This window comes from Euprymna scolopes, chromosome 4 (assembly GCF_053919585.1).
Source record: "Euprymna scolopes isolate OS-2025 chromosome 4, ASM5391958v1, whole genome shotgun sequence".
NCBI lineage: Eukaryota > Metazoa > Mollusca > Cephalopoda > Sepiida > Sepiolidae > Euprymna > Euprymna scolopes.
In genome coordinates this window covers 106,160,359-106,185,526 of record NC_136485.1, presented here as the reverse complement: position 1 = coordinate 106,185,526, position 25,168 = coordinate 106,160,359, and the positions used below count along the sequence as shown (strand labels likewise).

At 29.7% G+C, this 25,168-nt stretch overlaps 1 protein-coding gene across 5 annotated transcripts in view; it reads right to left on the bottom strand.

Annotated features, from left to right (window-relative positions):
• LOC145269215 (zinc finger RNA-binding protein-like) overlaps positions 1-25,168 on the bottom strand; it is a 117,377-nt gene that overhangs the window by 18,114 nt on the left and 74,095 nt on the right. For all 5 annotated transcript variants that reach the window (XM_080124835.1, XM_080124840.1, XM_080124843.1 and 2 more), the window contains exons 5-9: positions 23,774-23,951; positions 19,210-19,360; positions 6,945-7,036; positions 5,724-5,819; positions 4,565-4,676 (exon numbers count right to left, since the gene is read on the bottom strand). In XM_080124835.1, the coding sequence (XP_079980961.1) occupies positions 4,565-4,676; positions 5,724-5,819; positions 6,945-7,036; positions 19,210-19,360; positions 23,774-23,951 (629 nt within the window). The remainder of the gene's footprint in view (positions 1-4,564; positions 4,677-5,723; positions 5,820-6,944; positions 7,037-19,209; positions 19,361-23,773; positions 23,952-25,168) is intronic.

Genomic DNA, 25,168 nt, shown 5'->3' with positions numbered 1-25,168 from the left:
AAGCCTACGGCAAGAGACCATTATTTGACTTAACAGGGAAAATTGTAATTCCAAGTAGCAATACACATGAAAAAATTGAAATGGCTTAAAATATTTCTCTATTGGGATATATAGAAAGAGCTTGAGCTAAGAAAGAATCTTTTTAAATTTTCAAAATCCAATTAAAATTAAGTTATGACTTTTTGTGCCTCACATGTTTTCCTATTATTCTCTCTTTAAGATCATATGCGTTGTCACATTTTTTTTACACAACTTTTTCAGTAAAAATGTTATATCTTTGTTAAAACAGAAGATTAAGCATTGAAATTTACTATGTATATGTGTTTCAGTGCAAGGAATTAGAATATGCTCCTGAGAATCTCCAGAAATTAAGTTTCCAAATAATCTGTAATAAATTCACATATTCTGCAATTCCTTAAAAATGCCATGTATCCATTAAAAGAAAAGAGTGGAGAGAACTCAAAAACTGAATTGTAATGCATTTAATGTACAAAAAACTGAAATCGATCTAGAACCGTTTAAAAATGAATATATTGCAATATTTCTTTAGTGTTATTGTAGATTAACCTTCGTTAACCCCCCTCTCCTAACCACCTCTCCAAAATATGATTTTACCTTTTGTAGGCAATTAAAATCTTTCATGAAAGATAAACAAATATTTTAGAATTTAATGTAAAAGGATTGCCCATTTTGAGCAATTGTAGCATTTTAGGATAGTTAACTATTTGTTTTCTATAGGAGATAAATCCTGTGCACTCTTTTTTCTTCTAAAGACGATTATGTGTGGTTTTAAGAGGATCTTTGTGCAATTATGAAAGGGTGGGGAAGTTGCCACTCTGACATTGTGTTAATGATAGAGCTAAAGGAAATTGTGTGTGAATATCCTAAAGACTTGATAGAAACAAAACAAAAACAATTTTAGAATAGGGGTTGGTTTCACATAAATTTAATGTAAAATAATTCACCATTTCGAGGCTATTCTAGCATTTTAGGACAGTTGACCAATTTATTTTTTACGAGAGATAAATCGTGCACTTTTCTTTAAGGAAGGATCTGAGTTTTATTTATTTATTTTTTTTTAGACACTTATATGAAGCTTGCCGAGGAATTTTGTTTGGTGGGAAGCTTGCCACTCTGACTTAGCATAATTGTTAGGGTTAAAGAAGGTTTTAGGGGAAGGAGGAGGCTTACCACTTGTACCTAGGGTTAGAGGTAGGATAAAGGGAGTTTTTTTGTTTTTGTTTAAGAGGGTGTTTGACACCCATATTTACGGTTAATGGTTCATAATTACTTGCTTTTGAAAATGTTATGCCTTAGATTTTGAACATCAAATTACTTTTAAATATGTAAACTTACGAAAATGAGGTTTGAAACTTTACAAGAATTCTGACAAGTGATATCACGAAACAAAAAATGTGACTTTGGAAAATTTACTAAGTATTTTTTGCTCGCCTATTTAAATATCAAAAAACACTTTTTGCTAAAGCTGGCAAATCGTTCACAAATTTTGGACAAATTTGGTTCTTATTTTCAATTACATTTATTGTCCGAGTGACATATTATTTTGTTAAACTTTCCTATTTAAGACTTTTTTTTTAATTTCTCTACCTGGACTTCGGCTGATGCTACACTTCGCCTTTTCTGTCCTCTGTCAGTGGCGGAGAAATCCTTCATGACTGAAACAACTTTTTTTTTATTTTTGTTCATATTCAGATTGTCCCTTTTTGGGGAGCTGAATTTTCCCCCACATTAAAAACCAACCTTGTGTCTAACTTTCCTTGTGGGGAGGCAAGTAAATAGGAACTTTTAAAAAGACCGGGGGGAGGGAGGTGGTACTCACACACTTGAAGCAAAGAAAATCAGATTTCACATTTTCGGTTGTAATTCACTGTTAAAAACTAATGCAATGGATAAAAGTGTACACAAGTTACATATTTACAAAGCTTATTTTCTGGCCTTTTCGACCATATAAATATTTTTTAAATTTGACCAGAAATAACGAGGGACTGGTTGGCATTGCTTTAATTATATATTCTGATAACTGAATAAATTAAGCTAATTATGTTCTGATAACAAAATAGCTCCAACTAAATATGCAAGAACTTTTTTTTTATCTTCATATTTTATTTTTAATTTTTAATTTGTTCTGGAATGAAAAGTTAAAAAAACTTTACAGCAATACTATTGCTGATTACTATTGCTGATAGTATTTACAGCAATACTATTGCTGATAGTATTTACAGCAATACTATTGCTGATAGTATTTACAGCAATACTATTGCTGATAGTATTTACAGCAATACTATTGCTGATAGTATTTACAGCAATACTATTGCTGATAGTATTTACAGCAATACTATTGCTGATAGTATTTACAGCAATACTATTGCTGATAGTATTTACAGCAATACTATTGCTGATAGTATTTACAGCAATACTATTGCTGATAGTATTTACAGCAATACTATTGCTGATAGTATTTACAGCAATACTATTGCTGATAGTATTTACAGCAATACTATTGCTGATAGTATTTACAGCAATACTATTGCTGATAGTATTGCTGCTGCAGATAGTTTTTAGATTTTTTTTTTTTTTTTTTTTTTTTTTAAAACAAGTATTTTCATCCAGGTATCATGATTTTGAACTGCTCGCTACTGCAAGAAAAAACAAGTTACAATTATACTTGTAATGGATAAAAAAAAGTATAAAGATATATTTATTTAACAGTTGGTGTTCAAAGAAAGTTTTTCAAAATTTTTAATATTCGTCATGTTGAACACGTTTAACACAACAAAAAAAATAAGTGGTCAAAAGTATTTTGGACACCTCAAACTATTAAAAGTTTGATCTCTTCTAGTTAGTTTCCAAATTTCATGAAAATTTCTTAATACGAACTCAGTATGAGTTTCTACAAATCGGGGGTAGGGGATGGCCATTACAAAATCTTACTGAAAACGCCGTTTTATAACATTTTTATTACTTTATTTGCTTAAAACTCTTTAAATATATAATCACGGTTCAACGGACAAATTTATCTTTAGTTGACCTTTGACAACTAAATATTTTCGTTCACTAGCCAAATCGAAAAGTTACCAGCCAAACCCACATGACTTTTAGGATATGACATCTTCATTCTGTGACGAGTATGTACAACTTAAAGATTTTTCTATGTGTTTTTTTTTTTAATAAGTGTAATTTTAAGTATACAACAAATTTTATGTTGATACTTCAAGGTATAAACATTCTAATTTCTTCCGATATTTTTTAAACAGCCTTCGTTTAAAAAAAAAAAAAAGAGTATATTGTTCTATTACACTTTTATTGTTTAAATAATTTAACTTTGTTCGTTTTAGAAAAAAAAAGTTGAAAAGATATTTTTCACTCACTAGTGAGCTTTGGAAGATTGTTAGTGAAAGAAATACAATTGCCAAAAATTAGCGTTTCATTATTTCTAGTCGCTACTTTGAAAAAAAAATCACTAGCAAATGCGACTGTTTCACTCACAATATAAATTATTTATTAATTCATTTGAAAGTATATACATTTCTGAAAAAAAAAAAAAAAAAAAAATGGTGGTATTTTGAGGACTTAAAGTGCTTTAGTTTTTAAAATATGATTTTAGCTAGGTGATTATTCAAAGCATTTTATTATCTGTGTATTGCTATCCCAAGGTTTGCAACAATTTAATGCAGTTATTAAGTCCACCTTCCAAATGATCTATAATATCGCTTCTCTTAATCTGCATATAAAATTGTTGCAGTAATACACACACACACACGCAATTATTTCATTGTGTGCACAATGAAAATTAGAGGTGGGAGGATATATCCTGACAGTATTCATATTAATATTCATAGAAATTATCATTCCTCTTTAGAAGAAAAAATGTTTATATTTATTAGAAATATAATTTACATATAAACTGAGTAATCATATCTCATTTTAAAATGGGCACTTAGAATGATACGAATGTGATTTCTGCATTTGTTTATTAAAAGGTCTTGTTAAAAAAAAATTTTTTTAATGCCCCTACATTAAAAATATTCAATATACCCATTCCTTAAAATAAATCTTTCCCTATATTTATTTAAAAAAAAATGTTTATGACAAAAAAACAAAACAAAACATTTTCTAAGGTTTACAGATGTCACATGAATCAAAACTTGATCATAAACCTGGAGGCGTCCCTTTTGTTTTGCTTATTTTGTGGAGTGCCTTAAACTCTAATTGAGGGTTTGTTTTTTTTTCTTCATTTGAGTTTTCTTTTTTTTTTTTTTTTTTTTTTCATGAACCCCCGCCCGCCCCCATTCAAATGTAATTTTATATGACTAAAGGTGTAAACACTGGCTACACAATTATTTACTCATCATTTTTTTATGAAGATGTACACTAGTGTATATTAGTTTTGCAAATTGTTTTTTATAAAAATTATCAGGCATACATTTTCGAATCTGTCAGTTAAAGGAGAAATAAAATGAAACAGCACAATCTCCCCCATCACACACACACAAAAAAAAAATAAAAATAAAAAAAAAAATAAAAAATAGAAACTATTCTTTACCAGGTAATAATATTCCAGAGGCTAGACACTCAACAACTCTCCTCAGGGCATCACCCGGCCCAAGATTGAAGCCAACACTGCTTATACACTTTTCTACAAGTAATTCCATAGCCTAAAAAAGAAAATACAATATTAGTTACTTCATACACATACAAGACAAAATGAATTTGAGAATATCTGAATAAAATAAACAAGTTATTCAATGATTATGAGAAACATTTGAATAGTAACATTTTACATCTTACACTTTGGGGGGGGGGGCAGAGGATAAAACAAATAAGTAAAAGATGGAGTAGAAAGAAAGTTAACATACCTACAATGTTTAGTACATGGTGCCAAATTCAATTTCTATTTAGGATTTAAACAATCTGTTAACTTATTAATGTCAAAAGTTTTTTTAGGACCAGAAGAATAATTAAAATTATTTCATCAACTATTTAGATATCTATAGTTAGTTACGTGTTTATTGTAAGAATGAATCGTTGTATTAAGAAAATTATATTTATTTGAAATTGTGACGTGGTCTTGTGGTTAATGACACAGACTGACAACCTGATCACTTTCACTTAGGATGTTAGCAACATTTAAATGGTCCGTCCCACAAGTAGCCAGTATATTTCTAGAAAGAATTCTGACTAAAAAATTATCAGGGAAACCAATGGTAACAATAAAATCTTTGGATATATATGATGATATAAAATTGTAAAAAAGAACCATTTGTTCTATTTTATTTTAAGGGAAAAAGAAACTTTTTTTTTCCTTAATATTGACCCTGGAAAACATCATTTCAAAATTATTATTAACAATAAATTATGCAGATTGATGTAGAAAGCAGCATGGAACTTCCAAGGAACTCTGCTACAGTAAAAATTATGCAGAAAAAAGTTTTAATGCATTGTTAAATCCAATGGTGATATGGGTTTTTACCAACAATGTTTCATTATCTCTTGCTTTGGATATATGAAGAGTAGAGATATCTTGTCAAAAGTTAAATATAAATCAACCAAAAGCTAAGATTAACGAGTTAGTCAAATTAATTTTTAATTTGATAAGATTTTTGAAGACAGAAGCAGTCAACAGATAGTTTTTTAGGGTAAAAATGTTAGGATTGATTTTTCAAAAAAAAAAAAAAAAAAAAAAAAAAAAAATTTATACTCGCCCATTCATTTAGAGGTGCCCACACATCATTCCTCTGGCGGAGTTCTCTGAGAATTCGTAGCACCACAACACATGATGGTAAACCAGTAGCTCGAGCCTTAAATAAAAGCAGATATACAAAACGCTTAATAAATATTTAAAATTTACATAATTAAAGGATAATGGAGTTATAATTTTTTTTTCTACAATGTGTTAGTACAAATTAAGCCTTTATAAAAAAACAAATTTTTAAAAATAAGAATTGGAGATAAGATGTTTTTTCAAAGAATTAACATAAAATGTTTTAGTAAAAATGTAATATATCTTATTAAAATTGTACACTACTTTCTATTGGTGTGTGCATATTTTTTTCTCACATGTGACTTGCACATTTTTATTTACCGTTTTAATCAATTATTTAATAAAAAACCTGCAAGTTAAAATAATGCAGTTCAGCCCAGCTTTGCTCAGGCCATATGTACTGTTCATAACTTTATGTGCATATGCATATATATATATATATTAAAAAGTTTGACTCATGTCCAGGTAACCTACATCTAAAATTTCAAGTGCTTAGACCCAAAATTGGCAAAGGAGTTCGGTAGAGTCTGCAAACGTCAACTCTTTCAACTTTGACCTCTTGGGAGCCAAATTTTCACCCAAAAACTGGTAGCAAAATTTAAACACTTAAAAAAAAAAAAAAAATAAAATAAATAAATAAAATAAAAATAAATGAAAACGTCAATTTTTTTTTTTTAACTTTGACCTCTTAACGTTTGTGTCGGGCTCAAATCAAGTTAAAAGTTTGATCCATGTCCAAGGAACCTACATCTAAAATTTCAAGTATTTAGACCAAAATTGGTGGAGGAGTTTGGCAGAGTTTTCAAAGGTCAAATTGTTGAACATTGACCACTTGACAGCCAAATTTCTGGCGGAAAACTTAGTGATTTACATCTATATTAATTAATCTATTTAATTGAACCTCTTAACCGTGGAGAGGTTTTTCTATCTTGATAGGTTTGCTTTGTTAAAGATACAAATAATCTATATTATGAAAATCAGTTTGAGATAACTTATAATAAAGTATTCATTTTTTTACAATTTACACGCCAAGTAGTTTTCTCCTATCTTTAGATGTATATTCAAAGAGAGAGAGAGAGAGAGAGAGAGAGAGAGAGAGAGAGAGAGAGAGAGAGAGAGAGAGAGAGAGAGAGAGAGAGAGAGAGAGAGAGTGCTGACTCACCTGAAACCATTTGGCATGTCTTAGTACAGCCAATGCCTCCAGACATTTCTGTTTATTGAGTAGGTCAGCAGGCTCTTTAGTCTTTTTACTACCTGGAGAATAGTCAAAGATAAGGAGGGAAAAAGAAAAAGAAAGCATAATACAAATATTAACAATCCAAAATATAAATACCCCTTCCCTATATCCAGTACAAAAGTAAAGAAAACTGGTATAAAAAAAAAAAATGAAAAGAAAGAAAAGAGAATGGAAGCCGTTTCTGTTATTTCCTGAAATACAAATGTTCATGAAAAATGTGGATAAAAATGTAATAATAAAAGACTTCAGAAAATAACATCCCCATCCCAAAGAGACATTAAAAAATTAAGAGTCAGGAAAACCTATTAAGATTTAGCAGAACGTCATACTTTAAAATCTTTAGTGAGTTGCTTTTTACTGCATAAGTAAAACTTCTTTCAACTTTACCATTTTCATGTAGGCTGCTTAAACGAGGTAGCAATATTTTCACAAAAATTCATTACACAAATAAAGGGAATGCAAAGTTTACTTACAACCTCATTTTACTGAAAAATAAAAACTTAGCTAATATTATGTTACTATAAAATGTAATCCTATTTTTATGCAGGAACAGAAAACAATATTAAAAAGGAGAGGGGGTGATAATACACAAAAAATTGAAAAATATACAGCAACAATATGGCAACATATTCAAAATATGCTGTCAATAATTTCTCTAGTGTAAGCGATCATCAAAATTATAATTTTTCTAAAACCATTCGATTATTTATAGAATTCTCACAGCAGGATGATGCGACAGAAGGGTTGGAAAATGGAATTTGAAAAGTCAGCAGAGGCCAACTTGAAAATACTGCCTGAATATACCCGTTTGCATTCCCTGATACAGGTGCCTTAAGCGATTAGTCAAAAATAAACCCCTTCTCAAAGGGAGAAAATAAAGCCTGGGATAATGAACCTCCTAGATCTGCACAATACTAGAGACATCTCAATCAACAGGGAACAAACCATCTCAGCAATGGCCTAGATTGTTGACTTTGAAGCCAGGGGCAGGGTGGTTGGATGGGGGGGGTTATGTCTTAAGAAAACGTAGTTTACTTTCTGCATTTGTACAAAGGAAACCATATTGAAACTGCATTATCTCCTATTGCATGTTTGATATGAAAGTTAAAATAAATGAAAATATTTAAGACGAGATAGAAAAAAGTTGAACTGGTAGAAAATTGCTGCTCACATTTCATTTATAGAAACTAAATATTTAACATGATAAAATGCTATCAAAAAAATATATTTTTAAAAAGTAAAATTTTAACTGAATAAAATAGAATAAATTATCAATGTTAGCTTTGCTAAATAAAATTTTTCTATTGATGCATGTCCGTGTTAATTCTCTCTTCAATATATTTAGAAATAAAATGAAATCTTATCTTCATACTTATGTTTGCAAATTTTAAATATTGCTTTTCTATGGATTACAACTGTATTGAGATCAAGTTAATAACCACCAAAAGTTATAACTGATTATTTTACAAAATTAAGTAATTTGTAAAAAATAAGCTGAAGCAGACCCACATAAAATACAATGGAAAAACTGTACTGAAAACAATTCATTTAAAAAAAAAAAAAAAAAAAAAAAAAGGATTAATTTTATTATTATTAAAAATAAAAAATACTTCATATATTATGGTATCATTTGGTTTTACAAGTGCCTTCAACATCTTTCTCTACCCTAACAGTATTTTCAGGATAAAAAACAAAAACAGAAATAAAATAAAATATATTCATGCCAGTAGCCTAGTAGAGAAAACTATTAAAAAAGTAAGCTAGCAGAAATTAAAGAAATATGTCAGATGGGCTGCTATTTGGAGATTTGACAGTTTGACTGGCTTCTCTTTATATGCATAGATAAGACTTTAGCAAGAATAGGCTAGACAACAGTTGTTTTTATTACATATCCACACACACACACACACAATACCTTCACCTGTCCATTCGCAGCTCCACATATTTGCCGATTAGGATCCTAACCCTATCACATCGTATGCTGATACACTTCTGATCAAAAATTTACGAACACTTGAAAATCTTTAAAAGAAAAGTGTATGAAAACATTAACAACCAAATTTAATGAGTTCTACCTCCACTGCTTTTGACGATTTCAAGAATTCTTTGGGACATGCTAGAAATAAACGTTTCCATTAAGGTGCGGAGGAGTTGCTCCAGCTTCTGAAGATGGCTTCACAAAGTTCATTTTTTGTTGAATATGGTTTACCATTTTGGTAAACATTTCTTGTCATCCATCCCCAAACCTTTTCAATTGGGTTCAAGTCCGGTGAGCATGCAGGATGTCTCGAGAGATGGCCCCCATTTTCTTGCAGAATGGTCAAAGTCCATCATGGGTTGCAGCATTATCCTGTTGGAATAACCATCCATCCCCACACAAACGATGGCCCTCTGTCACCAACAATGCTTTTTGTAGCATGCTAACATAACCAGCCACTGTCTGATGACTCTGCATTACCTGGAGCTCCATCGTCCCGCTGTAAGAAAAGGCACTCCATATCATTCAGGCCCCTCCAAAACTATGACGTGTGAAGAAAATTTGAGGAGGCATTTTTTTCATTATGTCAATATTGTTGAAAGCCATCAGGACCATCTAGATTGAATCTTTTTCTCATCAGAAAACAGGACTTTCTTCCACTTCTTAACATCCTGTTTGGTATTCACGACCAAACCTTAAGCAGTTTACCTTATGATGTGGAAGCAGGTAAGAAATTTGTTTACGCTTTTATTTACCATGCCTTTTTGTTGTAAGTGCCGTCTAATGATTACTGGGCTGCAATCAGGATCTGTGACTGTCTTAATTTGACTAGAAGAAAGTCCCTGTCTTTCATAACAACCTGTCTTATTCTATGACTCAATGCAGGAGAATTTTTTTTTTTTGGGGGGGGGGGGGTCTACCAGTGGATTTTGCTTTTCCATAATTCTCACTGTTCTTTAGAAAGTTGTAAATCAGTTTTACTGCAATTTAACTTAGCTGCGATTGCCCACTGTCACAAACCTTGCTTATGAAAATTTTAAATTCGAGCACGCTCAACTTTAGTAAGTTTGCTTGCTTTAGGCATAGTGACATTTTTACAGTGATTGCAACTCTGTAACTGAACTATTAAAAAAAATAAAAATAAATAATTTATACCACTGGTCTTATAATTTTGATCAAGTATAAAATGTCTCATTTTATAAAAATGTAAATTTCCGAGTTAAATGTAGTTTTTTTTGTTTTTTTTATAACCTTTTATTGGTAGTCTTATATGGGAGGAGTTTAAAATCTATTCTTGAAAGTTTCTTTTTAAAGAGCTAGCATCATTATCATTAGTGAGTGCACAAACAATTTTTTTTTTTTTTTCAATTATTGCAATACAGTTCTGCATGTACAGACATATTTTTTTTTGTGACTATGTATAATTGTTTTTAATTGAATGTTATTACTGTAATGTAACATTATTATTACCTGAACTATGCGTATTGTGTTCATCTAAGTTTGCCTTTAAATTTCTTCCACTTTATGTTAATTCTAATACATATGTTGCATGCATAGAAAAGGAGTTTACCGTACAGTAATACAGTATGGGTAACTATACTATGCGGTGTTACTTTTCCCCTATAGTTACATTTATTTTTTACTAAAATACTGCAGTAAGACATTTAAATGCGTTTACATTAATATTACTACATTAGCAAAATGCATAACTGCATGCAATAAAGTGTTTTTTTAATTCAATATTCGCAGTTTTTCACTATTTGCAGGGGGGGGGGTGAAGGGAAAGTAGTCTTACAGATATAAGTAGCCAAAAACATTTTTTTTTTTTTTAAATTCAAATAATGATAAAGAAATAGAAGATATGTACATATAATTATATATTATCTCTTGTTGATAAACACAAGCAAATAGAAGCAGGACATTTGCCATGCAACAAAGCTACAGCTTTTGCAATTAAGAATTTTCATCAGCTTTTAAATACAACTCAAAATCTAATTCTTATGCAGTTCAAGCAAAGAAATAGAAATTAAAAGAAAGAAAAATGCAAACAACAAAAATTAGTATATAAATTTGTAGGGGAACTGATACAGACAAATTTCTAATTTGAAGTTATACAGTAAATAATAATCAAGGGTGCCTCGTAACTGATCTAATACAATAAATCAAATTAATAATTAATCAGCAACTACTTAAATTATGCAAAATAAAAAATTTTTTTAAATGATTACTAAGAAAGAAAAAATTTTTAAAAGTGAAAGGAGGCTAAGCATGATAGGATTTAAGTAGGAATGCTCCTGAAAGTAGTCTCCAAAAGGTTTTGTAAGAATCTCAAAAGAAATGGACAATTAAAGACATACAAAATTAGAAAACCCATACACGCATTTATTGAAATGTATAAAAAGTTGACAGTGCTCATCTTATGCCAACTAAATCACAACATGTATAAGGCGTAGACAGGTCATTCCTTTTAGCGTTTGTAAAAAAAAAAAAAAAAAACACTAGGAGAAAGTCAATCCAAGAGCAAAACCCATTGAATAATGTCTTGGGCACAATTATAGACATACAGAGATAGAACTCTTTAAATAGCTTAACAAGTGTACACATCCTAAATAGCAACTAAAGCTTCTCTTTTTTTTTTTTAATATTATATATTTTTATTGGAATAACAGTCTGCAAAAAATATTTTTTTCAAGTTTTGCTTTCAATGAAACTGGTGTACTAAATTACAAGAAAAAAAGACAATTTTTTTGTATCAAAATTAGAAAGTAATAAAGAACAACTGATTAGTGTCTACTGATTTAATCCAAATTTCTATCACATCAATATTAAATTGCAGAAATTTGAAGGAATTATTTTTGTGCTAAATAAAATACAATTAAATTGGTATGAACATTAAAAAACAAATCATGAATATTAGCACAAGTAAAACTTATTAATACTATTTTAGTATAAAGTTTCGGATTGGCATTTTATAATAAAACCAGCAGGCTGCTCATTATTGCCTGGTCATAAGACATGCTTAAATATATTTTAATTCATGCAGATTATCATTAATAAGACAATTCTCTATCAATTATATTGAACCTAATATATAGTGAGATCAAAACTAAAAAATATGACTTAGGTGCCATCAGCTGGGAAAAAAACAAAAAAATCTCTCCACCTCCATTCCTTAGCCTTTGAGCCCCCCCCCCCACACACACATTTCATCTGTCATCCCTTTTTTAAAAGATGAAATTGCCTGATCATTGAAGATTCAAGCAAGGGAAGACAGTCCACAGAGTTTTATAATTATATAGATACATATGGGAGAGTCAAATATGACGAGATCTGCCAAAATTGATGCATTGAAGTACACGAGCAATTTTTTTTTTTTTTTTTTTTTTAAATTATTTTCTTAAAGTTGGTTTTTCAAGATTATTCAGTAATTTTTAACAAATGAAAACATTTCAATTCTTCATAACTAGCAGGACCCGTGTACCGGCATTGTCCGGTGAAAGTATTCACCCCCACTCCCTACTTGTTATAAAAAAAAAAAATAAAAAAAAAAAAAAAAATAAGCTACGGTTGGTAGTGGGAGACACTGCCGGCCCAGTAAAATAGCAGGCACTGGCACCCATGGTTAAAATGAATGTACCACGCTGAAGTGACAATAGTATCTATAAACCCATTCTTAACATAGGGATTTGATTATGCGCTGTAATTATTCTGTGCTTTCACCTAACATGTCAAATAAAAGTAGGGTGGTGTGACCTATTAGATAGCAGTTACCATCCACCTGTAATCTATGATGAAAACAAAAGAATGAATAAATAATTAATTATAACCCAGTGCATTTATTTTGGAGAGAATATTGTGTTACATAGAAAAGAAACAACCAAAAAACACTGCGGTGAACCTGAACAATGATTCCTGTAGCCTTTAAATTTTTCCTTTTAACTTTTTCGTAATTTTTTCTGGCGATTATCATCGAGTACAGGCTTAATTTTCAGATTAAAAAAGAAATTTAAAAGTATTTTTAATGATTGTAATAGTTGAGGATCAATTTGTAATAACATTTTAATGAATGGAACAGAACACTTTTTTGCCACTTGTTATGCTGCCGTAGCTGTTAAATGTTTCCTTTTTCTGTTGGTAAGGTGCATACAATTTTTCCAAAGTATTTTGGTAATGTAATCTATAAGCACCGTAGAATTTTGCAAAAAAACTGAAAAGGAAACATCTAAATGCTAGTGGCAGCATAAACAGGAGTGGCCAAAAAGTGTAAGGTTCACTGTAGTAGATGTAATAATTCCAAATTTAAGCCTGTAAGCCTGAAAATTTTACGAATAGGAGAAAAAAAAATTTTTTTCTTTTTTTTTTTAATTATTTTGCAATCTGAAAGTTATGGTTTTAAAAGGTTCTAAAAGGGTAAATGTGTTCAATAGCTGGCCCTAATTGGGTTGCTAGACTCCACTAAATATTTGAAGCCAAATCTTCCAGAAAAAAAAAAAGGCCAAATTGATAACTATAGCCAGATTTTCACAAACAAAAGCCAAATTGAAAAAACAGTGTGTGCGTAAATATGTAAACATTTATGTATTTTTCATGTCATTGTTATTTTTTGTGTACTTGTATAGATTGGTGATGTTTTAAATCAACATATTACATATATATTTATATATTGAGTATTCTAAATAATCACAACTTTTTTATTACGATTTGTTCTGAAAATAATTAATGGAATTTTATTTAAAGAAATTTGTTGCAGAAATAAAATTGTTGGCCAAAAATAAGTTTGTTTATTTCATTCAATAAACTTCCATATTTATTTTTTTATTGCATAATTATATTTAAAAAAAAAAAAAAAAAAAAAATTGGGAGCTAACCTCTTCAATTTAGTCCAGAGTTAACATCTTCAATATAGCCATATTGTCTAGATAGCATTAATAAAGTAATGTTCAAGGTTAAAAAAAAACTTAAATTGGTTGTTTCTCACCCTTTCATATTGACCTTAATTTGACGACATTTAGTTTTTCAGAAAATCTGAAAACCAATAACATGTAAAATTGTCGCTGACAAAGTTTTGCCATAAGCCAAATAACACGCACACATGTGTTGTTTGGCTAGCTATCGGAAAGCATAACAATATTAGATAAAAACTATTTGTCGGTGACAATTTTACACGCGATATTCATTATCATAATACCGGAAAACCTATAAATGTCAAATCACATGGAAAAGATAAATCATCAAATAAACTTCCGTATTTTTTTTTTTTTTCAGGCGAAAAATGCCTGTTTGTGATGCCATATTTTAATGTTAGATAGTAAGCGTTCGTTTATAAAGCATGGAACTGGATTCTGGAATATGAGAATTTTCAGAGCTTAACCAATCAGACAAGGAAGTTTTTATTTATGAATTGGAAACTGGAAAGAAGGTCTATGCATGTAGGAGCCAGTTATGGTCCGTGTAATCACAGAATATGCGCAACGTGTAGAATTCGTCCCAATGACAACTGGTAGCAATGGTAGGAGTAAATGTTTAGAGAAAAATAAGGACTCTTTCCTCTAAAGATGTTGCAATTATGATAGTGCTGCTTGTAGGATGCAATGTAGCATTTTATTATCACGATTGAATGTGTTCGAAAGCTACATAAAGATAGTCACTAGATGTATTGAACTTGTATGTAGCATCTGTTGTTGCAAACCTACTGTACTTTGGTCCAGAGGGGAATTTCTGCAATCAAAATATTATATATGGAGATGGAGATAATAAACACTTATATGACAGCTGAAAAGTTTCTTTTGTATCTTTTGTTTAGCACTAAGTAGCATCATATTGTTTTGAAAACAAATGAGAGTAAATGTTACTACTGATGACAAAGATTTAATATATTTAAGAAATTAGTTTTAAAAAATAAAATTATTTTAGTTTACCTCATGTGCAGCGTTTGCATTAAAAATGATTTAATATTTACTAGAAAATATAAACAAGTTACTATGGTTCTAAATTTTGGAGATGAGAATTGATTATTTGGATTTTTCAGATTACTTAAAAAGTGCTATTTTCATAATGTTTTTATTGTTATAACCTCTGTCCCCCTTCAGGTGTATCTTTCTGTTGAACTCCTGAAATTTTGAACTGAATGGACAAGAAGCCATGCCACAGTGGATAGAGGACTTGGTAAAATTCAGTTGTGAAAAAGTTACTTTTGGAGATTGAAGATTCAATCCTCAGTACGGAAGACCCAAAAACACAATTGTGAATTACTTAGGACCTAGTCATGCTACCCCATGGATTAAATAAAAGGTTCTATTCGAAATTCCATACAGATTCTTAGAGTTCGACAGAGAGATACACCTGAACAAGGTGGGAGGTTGCATCAACCAAAACATTGTAAAAATAACACTTAAAATGAGAACAGTAGTCTGAAGAATCCAAATAATACAAAGCAAGTTCATGTTAATAAGTTATATGTTGACCCCCCCCCCCCACACACACACACACACGCGCGCGCGCCCTGGAGCAGACTGTTTTTGAGTGCCCTTCATTAATCTAACTGCATCTTAACTGCTTATATTTTCTATTAAACATTAGATCGTTTTTAACTCCAAAACATCACACCTAAGTACGTAAACCAAAATCGATTAATTTTTAAATCTTTTGTGTTATCAATAGTAACGTCCGGCAAGATTGGTAACATACCTCTTCTATTGAATATGTTATTTCACAACAAAGCAATTTAGTCCAGATAAATAAATCACCAGATGTACATATGTCTGTCTGTAAATATTTAACCAATAAACTATTAAACTACTGGTCACGAAACAATGAAATTAATAGGAAATAATAATCATACACCAAGGATGGTTTATAATGAGCAAAATCTTTCTTTGGATGGATGAATAAGGCATACAGAAATGTCAGCAAGTTGAAATACAAACTGTTCATTTCAACTTGCCAACATATTTTTACTTCTTTATGTGCATGTTTAAATTCAATTCATTTCTTTGAGTCGTTTAATATTAAATTTTTTTTTTTTTTTTTTTTACCTATCTCTCGATAACTACATCAGTAAGAGACGCAACTGAAGCATTAAATGTTTTGGTTTCAATTTTAGCTGATGACCCCAAAGTCATTTTTTTTTTTGGAAGTCACTATTATATATTAGGTACAATACTATATTCAAGAGAATTAGCTCTGTAATAATAAATATGAAATCTGCATGAAATAAAATATATTGAAATGTATTTTATGACCCAGTCAGACCCCCCCCCCACTAGTATTCAATAAATATTTAGTGGCCAACTACAAAAGTTAAAATGGCTATTATAGCATACAGGAAAATTCATTCCTTGTTTTTAACTGTACACTACAAACAAGGTACCATAACTGAAAGAGAACATGGTGTACACTACTCAAAAATAGAAGGAACATATGTATATATAAAAAGAAAAGGAACTTGTTGAGAATTCCTTATATATAAAAGAAAGAAAAATCTGTTATATATATCTGTCATGAAACAAAAATATATTCCAAAAATCACATAAATTGATCAAGTAATTGTATAAAGAAAACCTTTTTTAATAAATTAATGAGAATTTGCAGGCATTACAGCATAAATCTCAAATTCAAATTATTAAATTTCCTTTGTTTTGAGGGTTTTTTTTCAAAATGACAGAAAAGATGGTCACTCCTCAGTTACTCATAACATTAGATTTTCTTCTTCCAAAATAAACCTACTTGATCAATTTATGAGATTTTTTATTTCAACACAGGTACTTACATCATATAGATTTTTCTTTTTTAATATAGGGAGAATTCTGGACAAGAACCAAAGAGAAGAACAAAAAATGACAAATAATAAACTAGTGAATAGATGTGTATGTGAGTACGTCCTACATACGCTATAAAAAAAAAAAAAAAAAAAAAAAAAAAAAAAAATGGGGGGAAAAAAGAAAGGGGGGGGGGGTCTGCAAAAAAACCCTGATCATGTCCCCCAAGAGGTTCCTGATGGGCCGAAAATTGTGCACCTGGTACAGATCATTTGACTCCACTGTGAAACAAGATCTTAGGCAAGATTCTTTTACTTTAGAAATATCTTGATAAAGAATTCAACAAAAGTACATTCTGACTGGCAGCAAACCAATACAGAATGTACTGTCAACTCAGAAGGAGCAGACAATAGAATTTCAACAGAATTTACAAATAATGATTTGAATTTTTAACATGTGATCTCAGAAAATATCCAAATTAAATTTGATATCTTAGAAAAATAATTATACTGTATTAATAGTTTATAGGAAAAACTCCCTAGTTCTTTCAGGATAAATATCACCAAAGATGGCATCCATGTAACCATTAATAAAAACTCACAATTCTTTCTGCAATTCAACCATATTTAATACAAATCAACAACTTCACTGTGTTAGAGTTCACCTGGCATAAGTCACGAATGGCTGTTGGATTATTAGTTGAACAATGTAGGATTTTGTGAATAACAAAAAAAAATCAGCATGTACGTCCTAGATATTGACCTGGAGACGATGTCATTGGCCAGACAAAAAACACACACAGTGAGAGTCCAGACAAAGAGACACTTGTATGACCACAATTTGTCCGAATCCACCAACCTAGTCCTCCTCTATCTCTTCCGCTGCGTACCACTTATCACAAGTACGAGTTGAAATGTCAAATAAAGACTTTACATAAACATGAGTTGTTGAGTTATCAAAAAGATTTATGTCTGTACATATTCAGAAAGTGAAGCTGAAAAATTATGTTTCTACAACCAACTCATAACACAGCCAACAGTCTTATCGTTCAATGATATTGTGAGCACACTTTGGTGACCATGTCATAAGTGGGAAGTATAATCCTGAATTGATCAGACTTTTCCGTAGATTTTTATTCATGGAATTACCTCCAAGATAATGCCTATCAAAACAATCCTTAGAATATTTCTGAACCGAAAAATGCTATCAGTGGACAGTACGAAGGGAGGAATGTATCAGAATTATTGACAACGTTGCACATTGTATCCCAGGTATGAGCTTCATTGAATAACAATAAAACAGACTGTTCGATATTTAAGACTAAAACTTGATACACAAAACGTTATTTGTACTAGATATGGTTGGATTGCAAAAGGGATTCTGAATTTTATCAAAGATTAAAGAGATGAGATTTGTTTTTGAGTAATGGTGATAAGGGGAAGTAACCCTGTAAAAAGAATTAGTTTGCTTTGAATATTTACATAAATGTATTTCAAATACAAACAAGTATTTTTTTATTTCAGTTTTTACTTATTTCATGATAATATGGGTTTCCAGATGTTCTTTTGTCATTTTGTTAGATTACAACAAGGGGGGAAAAAATTAACTATTTTGACATTTGGGTTGTTCATGAACAGAATTTGAAAAAATAAAAAAAGCTTCTCTAATTATAGAAATGAAAATAGGAGGGAAAATAGCTTAAAATGATATTTTAATAAAATACTAAAGTTTCAAAATAAAATTATTAAAATTTTAAATCTGCAAAAAGCTGATTCACGAAACTCCCAAATGTCAAAATAATGACGGATTTTTGTCAATACAGTGGAATGCAGGCACATCCATTACATTATCATGTCGCAAGTAAAATTTGAAAAAAAAAAAAGTTTTTTTTAATAACTAGAAAAGGCACTAAAATTTTAAAACTTGTGACTATTGGAGAGTTATCATGGCAAAAATGAAATCATTTAACAAATATATAATAATAAAGCCACGCTCCCCATATGCGTGATTGTAATGCATCATCAGCACGATGCTTCTTTACAAGCAAAAAGACAGCACCGCACAAATTTGAGGTGCAAAATATATCGAAATATTTACTATTTTATTAAATAAGTTATCCACCGTATTTACAAGTATATAAGACACCAAAAACACATGAGAAAAAATACAACAAAAAAATAAACAGTATCTTCTGCACTAGTAAATACGGGACTTATAAATTTTATTGAATAAATTTAATTCAAACTATTTCAGTTAAAATTCAGAATGTGTTTACTAAACAAATTATTCAATTTTATCTTAACACTTTTTTCTTAGTTTTTTCTGGAAAGTATTTTCATCATTTCACTGATTAGATATTTTGAAATCACAAGAAAAACCCAAATAAATATTCATAAAGTAAAAGAACACCACCAAGAGACTGGCACCACATTAGAGCCATATGATCAATTATTACCTGGTTCTGGTTTAACAGGCGGTGGTTCCCTAATCACGGGAGAGGTGAGCGTGATGGTGCAGGAAATCTTGGGGTCCTTTTCCACACTGGACACTATGATTGATGCCTCGTTGATAGACTGCTTTAGTTCATATTTCTCCTCTGTGACACTCTGAAATGGAACATATCACTCAGATTTACGAGAGGCTGCTGCTGCTGGTGGTAGTGAAAACAACGAGGAGGAGGAGGAAGTGGCAGTGGCCAACCAAAAACAAGAAAAAAAAAAAAATCTGGCATGTCATGGTGGCACAAGATCTTTGCCTCATGCTCGCTCGTATAAAAATAAAATTAAAAAAAAAAAAAAAAAAATGTAATATGTCCCCCTCCCCAGATTGTTTTTTAATAGAAAGACCCAAGTCATAGATATTCCACAAAAAAATTAAAAAATAATATATATATATATATATATATATATATATATATAAATTAAAAAATAAATAGGAAGAAAAGTTGCAAATATGAAATCTTTGCTTTAGTTAACAATTATGGTGATCTGTTCAATGAGAGGGTCAAATTTAATTCTGCTGCTTAAAAACTATGAAATGATATAAAATGAAGTGATTAATCAGAAAAATGCTCAGTTTTAAAAACCTAAAGTTAAAAAAAAAAAAGTTAACTGTTTTTTTGTCTTGAAATAAAACTAATTAAAAGTGTCACATTTTTTTATGTTTTTTTTTTTTAATTTTTTTTAAATCAATCACAGAACAATGTATGCACATTTTTACGAACAATTATAAAAGGAAAAGAGAAAAGAAGCATAAAGATTAAAAAGATTCTGGAAAAAATAGTTGAGTAGGTTTAAAAGATCACAAGCATTCACATTATAAACGTTTTTTTATAACTTGTAGATCTATTTACTTTTATGGTATAAAAAAAAAAGCATTAGATTGATATGCCAGAATATATAGGAACCCTTTATGAATTCTATCATAATCTTAAATATATTCTTATAAACAAATATTATAAAAAGCCATTATTTATATCACAATTCTAACCATAAAAAGAGATGAACATATACAATAAATGGCCTTCAAATAAAATTTGGAAAATTTGTAACTTCACAGAATTGTCAGCCACGAGAGAAAAAAAAAAGAGGGAAAGATGAATTTCAAAGCTCTGGAAGCCACAATAAAATCATGCTATGAGAAAATTTAACGAAAAATATTGAAACTTTGTTTACTTATTTTAAGCTCTTCATTTATATTTTATAATTATAAGCAATAACAAATGATGATTAAGATCAATTAACTTGAGTAAATGCAACAAGGAATCTTATTTTCATCAAGTGACAAAATCAATTTTTATTTGTTGTAGATTTGGATAGCAATTTGGACCCACATACCTACCACACAAATGGTTTTAATAACAGAAGTTTCAAAAATATAACAAACTTAAAATCAAGACTTACGGATTCTTGATTCTTAAAACAATGATGGAAAAAAAAAAATTCTTTTTGTTTGATTCTGATTAAATATTTAGATTTCAAGCAAACACATAGAAAACAAAGAAAAATATTTCACGCATATTCAAACTTTGAAGATAACAACTATCACATTAAACATGATCTGATAGATCAAATTTGCTTATTAGTTAATTTTCTCCAATGATTTAGTAAAACCGTTTATTGAGCATTTACAACAGATTTTAAATACAACTTATGACCTGAACGCGATTTGAGAATAAGAGTTATCGAGATCGCCAGTAAAACAATGATCGCCACCATGAAAGCACTAGAAACATTGAATAGGACGGACAAAAAATTACTTCAGAGGAATAAATCATCTAAGAGGGCAACTCATCCAACATTTGTTTACATTAAACTTGAAGACATACATGCTGTAGGCATTTGAGAAGTGGTTTCGTCATATATAGTTCCACATATAGGATGTTCTTGAGAAGAAACTTTGTTCATAGAAGCTTAGTTTAGTTTTTGGTCAAATATTTTTTTTTTATTTTTTATAATTCTATTTTTTTTTTTTTTCAGTTATAACTAGACATCTTCTTGCTTATGTCTTACATGGGGGTACCAGAGATTGGAGTTCAGTAAAGCATCTACCAGGATGTACCTATTTACTATGCCTCCCCATGGGACAGAGTTAGACACCAGGGTCGTTTTTCTTCCGTGTGAATGGTTGTAGAAACAAGATTTACAAACATTTAAGTAGTCATTTTGAACAAGTATTTTCAAAAGTTAAAGAAATTAGTTTTTGTATTTTCTAATGCTTAAAAATATATTAACGGAAATATTTTTAAGTTGTTAGAATAGAATTGAAAAAACTCGCATTTTAAATTAAATTAGAAATTTTCTAGCAAATACTTTTGAGACTTATATAAGAGAAACCTATTGACGTTTTGATGAAAATTGCATGTAATTATTCTTGTCATTCTTTGGCCAAGTGCATTCTTCTCTAGATAGAAACAACTTGATCTCTCATTTACCACTCAAAAGAAGGAGTTATTACTGGTTTAATTCATACTTTTCCTGTGCGTATTAATGCAAAGAAACTATGAAAAAATATATGCCAATAACAATCTCATTAATGGTTCTTATATCTAAGAGATAATGAGGGAAAAAAAAAAAAATGGATATACCAGCACTTTGAAATCAACACAGTGAGATTTTAATATTTTGCCTTTGTTATTTAAGACTTATTTGGATGTTTCTCTTACTCACTGCATAAATCAATATGAGAGTGTCAATAACAAACTTTTCCCTTTCATAGACCCTATGCTAAACATTACTACAAAAATGTTGATTTTACTCCACACACAGCTTCCATTCTTAGTTCCTCTGTCTCGGTACTTCAATCGTAAATATTTATAATTAAAATACTTGAACTCTTATGAATGACCATGCCGAAATATTAAAATGTTATTTTTACATAAGATTTTATCCAAGCCATTTATATATATATATATATATATATATATATATATATATATATATATATATATACATACACACTATTTCAGGTTAGAAATATCTACAAGTAAAGACCATTGAATTTCAACTAGGTTGTTGACAATGCTAAAGAGCAAGATATTTTTCTTCAATTTCGGCAAACAAAATTACCATAAGTCGCAACAATAAATCTACTGTTTCAGTCTTAAAAGATACCATCAGGCAACAATATACCTCTGTTCTTACTTGAAACTAGTCATTTATGGTAATTTTGTTAACTTAAATTGAATAAAATAATATCTTGCTCTTTTAATTAAGCACTATCAACAACTTGAATGGTTTTTACTTCTGGATATTTCTAACCTGGAATAAATACATACATTATTTGACATGATATAATCAAAGTTCATTCAAAAAAGCATTTTATTCATAAATAATTGTTTCTACAGGTTTATGGTATATTAAATTTTACCAAACATACACAAAAAAGTGCATAAAATACCACAGAATACTATAAGAATGAATGGGGATATGATAGATCATTACTCCCTATAAGGAAAATAAAAGTGAAGACAAGATAAATGGAAGAAAAGGAGGAGGAAAAAAGAGAAAGATGATAGAATAAGAATAGCAACTGGTACGAATAGTGAATATTGTCATTTTTTTTTTTTTTTTTTTTTGTAAGCAAAATATAAACATTCTAATGAACAAATGTGACGTATTTTATCAACTTTTAAATGCAAAAACAGACATTAAGCAACATTTCCATTTTGATTTAAAAGAAGAATATAAAATTAAATATATTTTTATTATTAACTGAATGAATATTGGATGTATACTTTTGTCTTGGACTAGTGCTATGATGAAGCCTTTTTGTGAAGGTTTGGTAAAATATAGTATACTTACAAAAAATGGACAGAAACAATTGCATTTGAATGTTTATATAATAGATTAATTAGAGTACTATTTGAAAAATAATTCAAAACATGAACTAGAATTTCATATATTTGAATAGTTCCAGAAATATTCAACATGTCCTCTTTATGTACGCACATTTCTGAGAATCAACTTTATCAGCAATTTTACATTTTAGTAAAATGTCGAAAAGATAAGTTTACTCATCAGCATATTATCATTTACTTATGAAAATTTAGGTTACATTATACACTGCATATGGATGTACCTGAAATTATTGCAGAAAATTCTTCTAATTAAGAGAAAAACAGCAGATTATTTGCATATTCTTTCAGAACAAGAAATTTGCAAAGTCAATGTAAAATACAAAATATATTTTTATCATTAAACAGAATAAAAAGAAAAACTTCTGGAACACTTATACATACATTTTCAAAATTTGAATCTTAAAAAAAAAAATTCCATGTTACCTATGAAAGCTCTAATAGAATAACTTGATTGCTTAACTGCAATATTGAAGCATATCATCAATATGAATTAGTATACCAACTGGAATTTTTTTTCTAAAATATGGCAAAAATAAAGATTTTATAACATTTTTCATTCAATTTATTTTGCTATATTTAAAACAAGAGTCATTCACAAGCATATAAATATATTGGCAAAAAAAGGGGGGGGTATTTTTTGTTTAAGAAAAAAAATACTCACAGCCAACTGTTTAGGAAGGAGAGAATGTACTTTTTTAAGCAGTGTTTTAGTTGGTTTGTCTGAACACAACACGACCAGTTGAACATTTGTGTCTCCCTGCAGCAATAGACCTTTGGCCAACACACCAACTCTCATGACACCCTTTAAAGCACGTGGGACGGTGTCCTCTTTCTTTGTTCTAGGAAGAAGAAAAACAAGATAATATGTTAAAATAAAAAAAGCATCCTTTTTCCCCAATATAAATTTAGTTTAATTTGAAATTTTCAAAATTTACAAAAAAAGAAATTTTGTTCATATTAATAACTAGCAAACTTAAAATCCTAACCCACCAACAATTTCCCGTGTGTATATGTACCATACATTACCATTAGAAATTTAGCATAGTAAGGGAACCAACATATTGTATGCAACCTACATCACAACATAAGTCGAGTAATAACTCCTATTTTTTGCAGTAACATTTTCTCATTCTTTAGCCACACCTGACTTCTCGTTACAGCTGTGAAGTCACCCACATCTTCAACGTCATCATCCTTCTTAGTCTTTCTTTTTCCCTACCAGTGATGTCATTTCACATGTATTTGCATACATACGTCCGTGCTCTGTTACAGAAATAGGTACCTTTTTTTTTTTTTTGCATAAAAAATTGCTTGTTTACAACTGCATCTATTTGCCACAATTTAACTTCCTTTATAACCTAATCAGTTATTTCCAAAATTTTCTTAGATTTTCAGCTGTTTTAATAAAGTTAACATTAAGAAAAAGAACCCACGAGTGAAAGAAATGGGAAGTCATTATTTAATAAAATCGTCTTCTACCCCTAACCTACTTCTACCCATGAATCGGTTAAAATACAAAAACATTTTCAGAAAGAACTGGCCTAAAAGAAAGGGAGATGAGACGAGGCGAATTGGAGAGAAGATGAGAGAGAGAGAGAGAACAGAAAAAGAGAAAAAGAAGAGAGAATAGAAGAAAGAAAAAGAAATAAAATGTAGAGAAAGGTAAATAATAAAGACATAAGGTTCTAACAATTTTATAGAAATCAGATATAATTTTTTTTATTTTCTTTGCCTTCCAGTTTAAAATTATAAGAACTTGAAACAAAGTTATTTGTTAGACATGGTAAAATGTTTTTCCTCTAAAATAAAAAAAATTCTTAAACTTTTTTTTTTTTTTTTTAATTTGAAAAATTTTTTTTTCTTAGCTGATGAGATCAATAATGATCAAAACAGTCTGCACATCATAGCAAGATATGACAATATTCACATAGAGAAAATAAAAAATTATAAATTTGCTCTTTTTGATTGAGCACTATTAACAACCCTTGTTGGACTTCAATGATTCTAATCTTTTGAATATTTTCACTCTGGAATATATACATTTATATATATGTAC